Source organism: Schistocerca nitens, chromosome 1 (genome assembly GCF_023898315.1).
Source record: "Schistocerca nitens isolate TAMUIC-IGC-003100 chromosome 1, iqSchNite1.1, whole genome shotgun sequence".
Lineage (NCBI taxonomy): Eukaryota > Metazoa > Arthropoda > Insecta > Orthoptera > Acrididae > Schistocerca > Schistocerca nitens.
In genome coordinates this window covers 520,017,872-520,031,374 of record NC_064614.1, presented here as the reverse complement: position 1 = coordinate 520,031,374, position 13,503 = coordinate 520,017,872, and the positions used below count along the sequence as shown (strand labels likewise).

The window sequence follows — 13,503 nt, the reverse complement described above, 5'->3', positions numbered from 1 at the left end:
AGTCATGTCTGCTTGGATAGCAGAATCACAAACACAGCTTCCCTACGAAAGTCAGAAGTCCCACGTTTTGAGTCCAAATCCAACGCATAGTTTTAGTCTTCCACTCAATTTCAATACAAAACACTGCTTACGACATCGCGACGTATTGCAATTGCTTAATTGCTTACTGCCTGACACGATTATACAGCTCAGTGCACGGAAGGATGATGAAATAAGAAACGTTTCGTGTAATTTAGACCTTGTAGTCGATTTCAACACAGCAAAGAATGTTTAGATTGTAAAAGAAAATAATTTTTTGCTTTTTGTTGTACTGTCACAGATAGGGGTAGATTATCGCACCTAAGCGTATGACTATTACTAAAGTGGATTTCCAGATGTAAGTACAGCATGAAGTAGATGTTGCTGCAAGGAAGATAATATACACGGAGATTGGGAACAAAGTCCTGTGTGCAGATTAATTTTTGAACGAGCAGTATTAAAGTGGAAGGTATAGCAATTATCAGATGCTTTCAAGGTAAACTGTACCAACTGACAAGAGATAGTAGAAATGCTTAATTGAACTACAGTCTACAGGTGGTAAGTTATCAGAAAGATATGAAGTTACGCAGAAGATAAGGTTGCTGTTGGCAGTCCCGAAATTGCAACAAATCTTTATATATAAAAGGGGAACACAAATACCTTGTCAGAGAGTGATTTTGACGAAAATGAAGAGCTTTCTGGTAATTTGTATCTTCCTGATAGCGACGGCCACTGGTAAGTGAGTTTTATGGTTCAATTCATGCTTTTGAATAAAGTTTATTTCAAATTGATGATAATTTCTTTTTGTTGAATTTCGAAGTTTCGTCCGACGACGAGGTGCTACTGAGGATGTGACGTTTCCAGAATTTTTTAAGCTGCTATTGAGTGTTTACATTACGACAGTGTGAACCAGGCAGTATATTTCTAAATATGTTAATTAAAGGAATCTCTTGAGAGATGTGCTATCGTATCTGGCTGTTAGTTAACTGCTGGTGTGGAAGAAATCACGTTGTCCCGTTTCACACGACTTCAGGACTGCCAGTGCAAAATGTTGATTCAAATGCGCCGATCTCGCGACTGACGCAAATGCTTCAAATACTGCCGCCGAGCAACTGACATCTGAGAATGTGAAATTGGCGGTATCGGCAGGCTTGTACACTTACGGAATTCTTAAAAAAAGGCTTCGAACACTACCAGAATCAGTGCAGAGTGGAATTTAGGGGCAGTCATATGAAAAAGACACTGCCAGAAAAAAATTTAGTGCCTATTACTTCAAAACTAATCCATTGCTGACATGTTGGCCACGAGTACGCCGCAGAAGTTTCGCTGGGAAGCCCATACGGACATACAGTCCCGATCACTCCCCATGTGATGACTATGTTTTTGGAGCCCCGAAGAAAAACATTCGTGGCCCTGGATTTGCTTCGGATGAACAGGTTCACTCCTGGGTACAATCGCGGTTCCGTAGGCAACCGCAAAATATTTTTCCACAAAGGCAATGGTCGTCTTGTATCACAACGGATAAAATGTGTTAATAGTTACGGCCATAACTTTTGAAAGAATTAAGAGTGTCATTACTTTTTTGCATTTTCCTCGTTTCCATATCGCTACCCATTACACAAGACAACAAAAAAATCTATTTTGAACGCCAACAACGGCTGACTAGATAGCATAATCACAATGAAGAACGTGGCTAAGCGCCGCAAAAGTGCACAGGTGGACCGATTAGTGTACTGCTGCTGTTATTAAATAATCTGTCATTTTTAATTGACGAGCTGGTTAAATCAGGATTACAATGTAACATGTACAAAACACAGCTGACCTATTAAATTAACGCGTACAAAAGTTATTGAATGTTAACAAAGCGATAAAACTGCGACATTGACAACTTGTTAACTTAGACTACGAAGAAATGTTACACTTGTGTCATACCTGAAAATGGATGCATCGAGACCACAGAGGTACAGATGACCACAGAGACGAGAAATGTCATGTCACAATATTTGAGATGGAGTGAAATGCGATGGAGGTGATGATGACACCAGTTGAGATGAAGGTAGTACCAAATGGCTCTGAGCAATATGGGACTTAACATCTGAGGTCATCAGTCCCCTAGAACTTAGAAGTACTTAAACCTAACTAACCTAAGGACATCACACACATCCATGCCCGAGGCAGGATTCGAAATTGCGACCGTAGCGGTCACGCGGTTCCAGACTGCAGCGCCTAGAACCGCTCGGCCACCCCGGCCGGCGAAGGTAGTAACAATACAGTTTAATATTATGATGTTTGCTGTGGCTGAGTCCGCAGCTATGAATTTTCGTGGTGTTACGAGTCCTGGCGGTATATACGAGGCGTGAACATCATCAGATGTTGAGTGATCACTGTGAAGGAGGCGGAGATGCCAAGGACTGTTGTGATAGAGCGTTATCAGCACGTGAAAAATGACTGAGTGGCACCTACAGAAGTCGTTTTTTTCTTCATTCGTTGTAAGATTAGACAGTTTCGGTTTCAGATGATAATCAGTTCTCATATTAAACGGAAGCAATGAATAGCCATGTATTAGCAATCCCTTAATGGTTAGAATAGTACAAAGTCCGATCTTAAAAGGTGTTAGGATAAATACAGCTTGTTTTACACAAATTTGTCGGTGGTACGTTATACTATACAAGTCTCTGTACCCCTGTATATATTTATATATCGTCCACCGTTATTGTGCTTATGAATGCACTTGTCGTGCTCTTAAAGCTTTTCAGTTAAAACAAAATATTATTAACATTCTACATAATTATTCTTAATGTCTATATATTCCTTTCTCAATATCCTTACGACGAATACATTTCTCCAACGAGACATCATTTTGCAGATACCGTCAGTGCAGAATCTTTGACTTTTTTGATGGGGTCACCTCTGCTTGCGCCGCTTCACCACTATCAAAATGAAGTCCTTGAAGGTGTTCTTTAAATTCTGGAAATTGCTGAAAATCGGTTGTGGCCAAGTCAGGACTCTATGGAGGATGATTGGTAATACGAAGCTTCGGATTGTGCAGATGTCGCAGCGCTCCTGTGTGCTCTAGTATTGCCATGCTGAAAGTGAGGGTGATCCACGTTTCGACGAACTCTTTATAATTCGAAACTCGATTACTGCAGGATGTGTCTCACGCAACGACGTAGTTGTGTTTCTCAACGCTATGTTACACGATACAATTCGGAGGCCTCTAGCTGCATAGAGATGGAAATATGAAGACGTATGTCACTAACGTTTATTTTATTTAAAAAAATACTTTAGGTGTTATCACATTAAAATGCGGAGGCATTACTTTTCAGCACGCTCTCGTATGGATAGGTGACAAAAGTCGTGGTATAGAGATATACACGTATACAGATAGCGGTAGTATCGCCTATACAAGGCAAAAAATGGTAATGCACTGGCGAAGCTGTTATTTGTACTGAAGTGATCCATGTGAGAGGATTTACGACGTGATTGTGGCCGCACGATGGCAATTAACACACCCTGAACGCGGAATGGTAGTGGGAGCTAGACGCGTGAGACATTCCATTTCATAATCGTTATGGAATTCAGTATTCCGAAACCCAGTCTGTCAAGAGTGTGCCAAGAATACCACATTTTAGGCATTACTTCTCACCACGGACAACACAGTGGTCGACGACTTGCACTTAACGATCCAGAGTAGTGGCATTCGCGCAGAGTTGTCAGTACTAACAGATACTTAGTACTGCATGAAATACCAGCAGAAATCAAGTGAGACGTGCGATGAACCTATCCGTGTGGACAGTGCGGTGAAGTTTGGTGTTAACAGGATCTGTCAGCAGACGCTAGACGCTAGTGCCTTTGTTAAGAGCGCCTGCAGCGTCTCTCTTGAACTCGTGATCATATCGGTTGGACTCCACATAACTAGACGGGTCAGATGAGTCCCTATTTCCCAGTAGGGTTCGAGGGCGGTGCAGACCCCACGTAGCGGTGGACCCAAGTTGTAAATAAGGAATTGTACGAGATGGAGGTGGGCTGTGTTTACATGGACAGGGTCCCCTGGTCCAACTGCTACTTGGAGACCACCTGTAGCCATCCATGGAATTCACGTTTCCAAACAACGATAGAATCTTTATATATGACAATGCACCATGTCACCGGGCCACAGTTGTTCGGGATTAGTTTGAAGAACATTCTGCAAAAGTCGAGCGAATGACTTGACCCAGTTTAGCGCCCGACATGTACCACATCGAACGTTATGGGACATAATCGAGAGGTCGTTTCGAGCACAAAATAATGCACCGGCAACCCTTTCGCAGTTATGGACTGGATAGGGGCAGCATAGCTAAGTATTTCTGAAGAGGACTTCCAGCGACTTGTTGAGTACATACCACGTGACGTCAAGTTGCTGCACTACGCCGGGTGAAAGAAAGACCAGCACTGTTCTAGGAGGTATCTCATGACTTTTCTCGCCACACTGTATATTGCACTTATCATAGAGCTCAACATACATGTATGGGCTCACAATGTTTAAGGTTGAGTTGGGGCTATGGAAATAGCGGTAACAGGATATTATGTTGAAGGATACACAGACGTACCAAGGAGACGTACATACACTACTGGCCATTAAAATTGCTGCACCAGGAAGATGACGTGCTACAGACGCGAAATTTAACCGACAGGAAGAAGATGCTGTGATATGCAAATGATCAGCTTTTCAGAGCATTGACACAGAGTTGGGGCCGGTGGCGACACCTACAACGTGCTAACATGAGGAAAGTTGCCAACCGATTTCTCATACACAAACAGCAGTTGACAGGCGTTGCCTGGTGAAACGTTGTTCTGATGCCTGGTGTAAGGAGGAGAAATGCGTACCATCACGTTTCCGACTTTGATAAAGGTCGAACTGTAGCTCATCGCGATTGCGGTTTATCGTATCGCGACATTGCTGCTCGCGTTGGTCGAGATCCAAAGACTGTTAGCAGAATATGGAATTGGTGGGTTCAGGAGGGTAATACGGAACGCCGTGTTGGATCCCAACGGCCTCGTATCACTAGCAGTCGAGATGACGGGCATCTTATTCACATGGCTGTAACGGATCGTGCAGCCACGTCTCGATCCCTGAGTCAACAGATGGGGACGTTTGCAAGACAACAACCATCTGCACGAACAGTTCGACGACGTTTGCAGCAGCATGGACTATCAGCTCGGAGACCATTGCTGCGGTTACCCTTGACGCTGCATCACAGACAGGAGCGCCTGCGGTGGTGTACTCAACGACGAACCTGGGTGCACAAATGGCAAAACGTCATTTTTTCGAATGAATCCTGGTTCTGTTTACAGCATCATGATGGTCGCATCCGTGTTTGGCGACATCGCGGTGAACGCACATTGGAAGCGTGTATTCGTCATCGCCATACTGTCCTATCACCCGGCGTGATGGTGTGGGGTGCCATTGGAACAGTGGACGTTATATTTCAGATGTGTTACGACCCGTGGCTCTAGTCTTCATTCGATCCCTGCGAAACCCTACATTTCAGCAGGATAATGTACGACCGCATGTTGCAGGTCCTGTACGGGCCTTTCTGGATACAGAAAATGTTCGACTGCTGCCCTGGCCAGCACATTCTCCAGATCTCTCACCAATTGGAAACGTCTCGTCAATGGTGGCCGAGCAACTGGCTCGTCCCAATACGCCAGTCATATTGATGAACTGTGGCACCGTGTTGAAGCTGCATGGGCAGCTGTACCTGTACACGCCATCTAAGCTTTGTTTGACTCAATGACCAGGCGTATCAAGGCCGTTATTACGGCCAGAGGTGGTTGTTCTTGGTACTGATTTCTCAGGATCTATGCACCCAAATTGCGTGAAAATGTAATCACATTGCAGAGTGATAAGACTGGCTAAATTACAATGCCTGACAACAAAAGTGAAGCTCGAATTTTAACGTTAACTTTCTAGGTGCACACACCATCGGGGCGTGTATGCAAATGATTTAGGCTGCAATTGTCTGTGACAGGTAGAACTGCTACCAAAGCGCATTAGTGTTGTTCGTGTTTAGTGTTGTTACCAGGCCTGGTGGGGTGTATCAGACGTGAACAGCATCAGATGTTGAGTGATAACTGTGAAGGAGACGGAGATGCCGCGTCCTATTGTGATACAGTGCCGTCAGCCCCTGAAAAGGACCTCGCGTTAGGTCACATTTGGCCGTCTTGTTGAATTGTGGAATATGCAGATATGCGAGACATTCGCGTATGACAGTGACCCGATGACGGGCTGCATGGGAACGTCAGGGCGAGCATACCCTTTGTCAAGGTTCTGCTTGACTACGTCTGACCACCACAAAGAAGGATTTCGGTATTGCGCACCAGTCGTATCATAAGCCCATTAACGCTGCCATGCGAACCAACAAGTAGTACACACAACATTTTGTGTCATCCTGGTCAAGTGGGCGGATACTAGTCGTAGGCAGACTAGGGAATTACTCTCCCATGCACAGTATGATGCTGGGACACGGCAACTCAAACGGCTATCATTCGAGTGGTGCCAAAACCAGGAAGCAAGCGCTGACGAGGAATGGCGTCGTATTGGATTCGGCGATGAAGCGTAGCTCTGCATTAGCAGGATGACCTACGTCAGTGGCTAACGAGTATGACGGCGACCTGGGGAGAGGTCCTATTCTTTCAATGTTTTAGAGATGAACAGCGGCGTTGCACACGGCATCACGGTTTCTGGAGTCATCGGCGATGGCTTCAGGTCACGGCTGGTAGTGACGGAGGAACTCTGACGACACAACAAGACGACAAAGAGATCGTGCGTCATGTGTTACCTTGTATGTGACAGCATCTCGGTGTCCGAATTTGACAGGACAGTGCTCAACGAGACATGTCACGTGTCACTAAGAGGTGCATGCGTGACGCTGAGGTATTCCCGCGGCCAGCAGGATCCTCACATCTGTCCCCGATCGAACATGTGTAGGATCAGCTCGGACGTCAACTCAATCCCATTGACACTATCCAGGATACCGAGGACCACACAGCTGTCTGCCAGATTGCCTCAGGAGAGGTTAAAAGGTTTGCGTGACATTATTCGTAACCGAATCAATGAATGGATCAACGGCATAGGGCCAACGCGATGCTGGTGAGCTTATACTGCCATTATAAATTTGACTTGATTATGTAATCACTAAAATGGTCTCATATACTCTCTGAACTCGTGATGTTTCATTTCCTCGTGGCCCTTATCCTTCACTGTCTTAGTCATGCAGTGTGTACGTAGAGAAACTTCCCTCAAGTGCTTCAAATTCCTGATATTCTGGGTACTTCATTTTTTCGTCAGGCAGTGTATGTAAAACATACATTACGTTAATTATGCAGGGTATTCCCACCTTTTGATTCAAATTGAAACATGTGAGAGTGGGTCCAGAACTGATTATATTTGGATATGATGAAAAATGCCAGTTTATTATGTTATGGACATACACAGCATACCAACAACGTAGTTCGTAGTAACTGGTGATAGCGGCGATCTTCAGCGTCAGTGCATGAACTGCAACGGCACATGCAGTTCTTGGAGAGTATACGCCTTGTTGTCTGCGAAAGAATATGGTTTCAGCATGACGGTGCACCAGGCTACTTCGACGTTAATGTCCACGAGCACCTGAACAATAAGTACCCTGATTGTTGGACTGGAAGACAAGGTCCTGCTCCACAGCCAGCGCGATCGCCGTATCTCACACCAATCGACTTCTTACTCTGGGGATACGCCAAAACGTTCGTTTATGGAACCCCCGTAGAAAGGAATGAAGCTCTGCTTAGTCGGGTCCAAGCTGCCTGTCTCCTAAAACAACAGACGACAGAGATCTTTGAGGCAATGCGACAGCACTTAATGGGCATTGATACTGGCGCTCTTCTTTTTGAGCAATTACTCTAAAGTACTCTGTGTATGTCCATAATGCAATAAATATGCGTTTCTAAACATTTGACCCCTATCTCAATATAATGGGTTGTTGATCCACTACCAATTGTTTCAATCTGACCGAAAAGATTTCAGACACCTTCTATGGGAATGTGGTCCCTCCCTAAAGAACATAGAGCAAATAAGAATGAGTACACCTCAAAAAGTTCTTGCTATATCGCCAATAAAGTTAAAAATATAAGGAATCCCAGTAGTGGGAAAATTTCATCACTCGACATATCAAACTTCTACGCGAATATTGCGACAACAGAGACTACTGAAATCATTAACAAAAATCAGTCTAGGTGAACTTTATGAAATAGTAGGTCTGCTACAATTGATGAATGCATACTATTTCTCTTTCCAGAATGAAATTTATATGTCGGATTCGTTCCGCACTGGTACTTTACCTGACATTTTATGACCACTTTAGAAGATAATTTTCTTTTTGTCAGATCTAAATCTGAGAAAATAATTTGTCGTAATCGTTTCGACGAACTTTTTAATCTTGTTTCATGGTACAACACGTGAGAGTAATCTTATACAGCCACAGTTAACCATTTTATCTTGTAGCGTAAGATTAAACTCGCAGTGAGATCAGAGAAAATCAAAAAGCATCAATAATTTGATCTGAAAATTTCGAATGTGAAACTTGAACATACGTTGGACATATTTCATAAACCCTCCACAACGTAAATAAGTATTCGCAGTCAACCACATCACCTGAGGACACATATGACATTGCATGTGTTTACGCAATGAACTACAGATTACTCAGACTAGAACTGGAAAATGAAAAAACTGGAGAGGAACTACACATTCTCTACAGTGTAGTTGGAAATGATGATTTTCCTAAGAACAAGGCTGATACATTATTTAGAATATATTTCTCAATCTCAAAAAATAAGAAACTTTAACCGAGGGTACATGATAACAGAAGAAAATGCCCATATATAGGTACTTTTCCTTGCAAAACAGCTTTAAGAATATAGAACTGAAGTTGCAGGAAAACTGACAGTATACAATGTCTGTTAAGACATACGCCACGTAAACCTCGATCTTTCTCGCAATACATAATATCAGTTGTGGAAACTGATTTGACTTTTCTATTGGTCGAACAGAAAAGAAGGTTGAAAGAATACACGGCAGTAACAAACAGTAACTTCTTCCGTTTTGTTGCACATTTAAAAGGCTCCAAGCACAAAGTGCTTAATATTAGCGAATCGTTACAGGGTTTTCATAGAGTACACGAAGGTAAAGTAATGGACATGGTGAAGGGAACAGGAATTCGGTCTTAAGTAAGGACTGGGCGAGGCGGCGCGGTGCTTAGAACCACGGCTGAAATATCCGTCCGGGCCTCTAGACAAGAGTTTCACGCGGTTGCCTCAAATCGTTTGTCAGGTGCCGGAACGGTTCCTTTGAAAGGAATGGGATACATGACGATAGATATTAGATGATAGGACACATGGGATGATGTGAAGATGGCGATGAAGTTGTTGCAGGTTAACGTTGATCCGTAATGACCAGGAAAGAAAATAAGTCAAAATATACAGACAAGTGGAGAATTGGGGTAAACAATACCTATATAAAAATAACGTTATGACCTGAAAATGAAGCATGGGAGCACGAACACCCGTAATGAAGTTGTCATACACATTTACAAGACTTGAAGGGTCTAATAATGGGGAAATTAGCAGCATTTAAAAAAAATGCTGAGTTATTGTTTAGAGCCTGTCAAATATGTGTAGCTTCATTCAAAAGGGGAAGTTATTTGCTTAATTGTTAGTACCAGCAGAACTCGACGAAAAAAAAAAAAAAAACAAACGAAAGAGCTTACTGTGCCCCCATCACGACCACGACGTTTCAGATGAAATCCGTGACCGAGAATTTGTTGCTGAAGTAGGTGATTACAAGTTCCCATCATTTTGACACGTTATTTTCCGATTTTCCCACAGGTGAATCATAAGACAGGTCACCTATTTCCTTCATACTGACATTTTACAGTACTCAGGTGGGCCATTTCCTTGACGTAGATTTTTGTTCTTTCCAATCTGGTATGTTGCTTAAGGCTTGGCGAAGAGAAAAGGAAGATTCTCTAACCAACATCAACTACATTACTGTTTCTCATCACTCCATGGGCGCCAGATCAATCAATGTAATGCCGTACTTCTTCATACGCGCTAAGACATAAGGAGATATTTATTGACATTTTGAAGGAAAAACATACTATTACTGTTGTACAAACGACTTTTTTTTACTCACCAGTCTGCTTTGAAGCAGTGCGCCACGAATTCCCCTCTTGTTCCTACCTCTTTCTGTCATAGTGGCACTTGGACCCTACGTTCTCAATTATTTGTTGTATGTATTCCAGTCTGTCTTCCCCTATAGTTTTTACCCTTTACAGATCGCTCTAGCACGATGGATCCCCTCTTCCTTTCCGGAATTTTCCGCATTTTCGCCGATTCTGAGAAGAATCTTCTCATTCCTTATCTTATCAGTGCACCTAGTTTTCAAGACCCTTCTAGAGCACCACATCAAAAATGCTGCAGTTCTCCTCCGGTTTCCGACAGACCATGATTCACTACTGTGCAAACATAAATTCTCTGAAATTTCTTCCTCAAATAAAGGTCTATATTTGATACTAATATACTTCGTCTCGCGAGGAGTGTACTCTTTGCATGTGCTAGCGCTAGGCTGCTTTTCATGTCCTCGCTTCAACCGTTATGTGTTATGTTGTTTCCAAGCACTTAGCTTACTTCGTGGTCACCAGTTTTGATGTTCTGTTTAGCGCTAATCTCATTTCTGCTACTCCTCACTACTTTCGTGTTTTTACGGTTTACTCTCAACCCATATTCTGCACTCTATAGCAATGCCAGCAGCGAATTTCGTCATTGATGTTCTTTTCATCCTGCATTTCAGTTCTACTTTTAATACTTTCCTTTATTTTCGTCATTGCTTCTTCCGAGTTCATACTGAAGAGTAGAAACGGAAAACAGCATCCCACTCTTACACCCTTCTTAATACGAGCACTTCATTCTTGCTCTTAGATTCTTAATGTTCCTTGTACACGATGTATATACATCTGTCTTTGTCCACAGCTATTCTTCCCAGAATTTTGAAGATCTTGCGCCAGTTTACACTGTCAATGCGTTTTATATGTCGATAAATCCTACGAACGTATCGTGGTTTTACTTAATCTTCCTTCCATTGCAACCACAACGTCAGAACTTGCTCCTGCGTACCTTCACATTTTCCGAAGACGAACTGACCGTCATCTAACAAACGTTCATTTTTTTTCGATTCTTCTGTGTTTTATTGTTGTCAGCAACTTGGTTAATCAGATGTCAAGCTGATTGTACCATAATTCTCACACTTAGTTGCACTTGCTATCTTCGACTTTGAAGGGATGTATTTTCCCGTAAGACTTGTGGTATGTCTCCACACTCATAAATTCTAAAAAACCAACTAGTCATTGCATTGCCAAATCCCCCAATGATTTTAAAAATTCTGAAGTGTTACTTTTCCCTTCGCGTTTATTTTATCAAAAATCTTTTGAAGTTCTGTCAAACTCTGATTCTAACACTAAGTCCCATTTTTTTTCTTCTGTCACGTCGTCGAAGAGTTTCTCCCTCTCGTAGAAGTCTGCAGTTTACTCTTTCCACTTAAACCACTTATGCGCTAATCCGATCTCTCCTCTGCGCCGGTAGGCAAAAGGGAGTCATGAATGCCCAGCTTCATACCTATATTTCGCAAAGGTAGATTACGAATCACGAGTAAGACTCGCCATTTTCATATTATCTTATTACAAGTACAATTTTGTTTATCTTAAAGAACCTATCAACTGCGTCATTTGAATACTACATTATCATACATAAAAACCGGGACCACTGCGGTACTATGTTATATGTGTCCCTATCCCTCAGAGGAAATGAAAACCTAGAAGTACACGAAGTTTACATTCTTACTTCAAATATCGTTTACCTCGAGGTATCGTAATGCTCTGTAATGAATTTTGTTAAAAATTATGTCGAAGATTTATACAAAGATAAATCATAAATTTATGATGATTATTTCAAGTTATTAAGCTCATTTTTAAGACTTTTCTCTTCATTCCCATAACTGCCTTATCCCAACGACTATACTTATTCCTAATACTGTCATTATTCAAAACTATAAAAGTGGGAAAATGAATGCTACTCCTGTGTTGCCATATTCTGCTGCTGTTGATATTATCCTATATTCGTCGTAGATACTACAACTTTAACATATTTATTGTGCGGATAATATGTTTCAAATGGCTCTGAGCACTGTGGGACTTAACATCGGAAGTCATCAGTCCACTAGAACTTAGAACGACTTAAACCTAACTAACCTAAGGACATCACACACATCCATGCCCGAGGCAGGATTCGAACCTGCGACCGTAGCAGTCGCGCGGTTCCGGACTGAAGCGCCTAGAACGATAATATGTTTCAGGCTGAGTTAAAAATAACAGCCATGTTCTATCTGAAGGACCATCAGTGTTACAAACAGTGCTACGAATGTACTAACTGTTAGCTGCGCTACAAAAGAAATGCCTTAAGACTTTAAATTACGATGTAAATCAGAAGTGTACCACAGATTGCTTTGCATGTTTCTCTAATTTAGCGCCACTCTAACGATATGAGGACAGATTTGGAGAGAGTTGATTGTATTATTTGCACAGCGTATAATCTTGGCAACAAGTAGTCTACTAGAACCAAGTACAGACCTTAATTTGAGGAAGACATTTCTGAGAATGTGAAGCATTCTATGACAGTTATTCATGGATTGTGGGAATACCATGCGGCGCGGCACGTTACTTTTTACCGCCCTGCCAGTGTCCAGCAATGTTCATTTGTCTAGCTAAAAGCTGGAGTAGAACATACTAGACCACTACTGTCTATTGCAGGTCGCAACATACATAGAATTGAAACTTTCTGGCAGATTAAAACTGTGTGCCGCACCGAGACTCGAACTCGGGACCTTTGCCCTTCGCGGGCAAGTGGTCTACCAACTGAGCTACCCGCGCATGACTCACGCCCCGTCGTCACAGCTTTACTTCTGCCAGTTTGGAAGGTAGGAGACGAGGTACTGGCAGAAGTAAAGCTGTGAGGACGGCGCGTGAGTCGTGCTTGGGTAGCTCAGTTGGTAGAGCACTTGCCCGCGAAGGGCAAAGGTCCCGAGTTCGAGTCTCGGTCCGGCACACAATTTTAATCTGCCAGGAAGTTTCATATCAGCGCACACTCCGCTGCAGAGTGAAAATCTCATTCTGGATACATAGAATTGTCCGGTAAACGGGATGTGGCTAGCTACTGAAATAAAAGTTTTAACTTGGCAATATAAATTTTCAGGTGTATTTTTACGATAAAGATCACAGTTGATACTGCCAAGTCCGTACTAAGTGGCAACACAATGTAAAGTTCACACGCACACCACACTCACACATGTAGCCAGTTTATGGTATTTACGCCCGTTACTGAAGTTAATAGAGTTCACCGGATCGTTTACTTATGAAA

The 13,503-nt window shown here is 42.6% G+C and overlaps 1 protein-coding gene across 1 annotated transcript in view; it reads left to right on the top strand.

Annotated features, from left to right (window-relative positions):
* Positions 1 to 628: 628 nt before the first annotated feature.
* LOC126236219 (mite allergen Der f 3-like) overlaps positions 629 to 13,503 on the top strand; it is a 60,406-nt gene continuing 47,531 nt past the window's right edge. Inside the window, exon 1 of the mRNA XM_049945354.1 lies at positions 629 to 753. Within this exon, the coding sequence (XP_049801311.1) occupies positions 705 to 753 (49 nt within the window). The 5' untranslated portion in view covers positions 629 to 704. The remainder of the gene's footprint in view (positions 754 to 13,503) is intronic.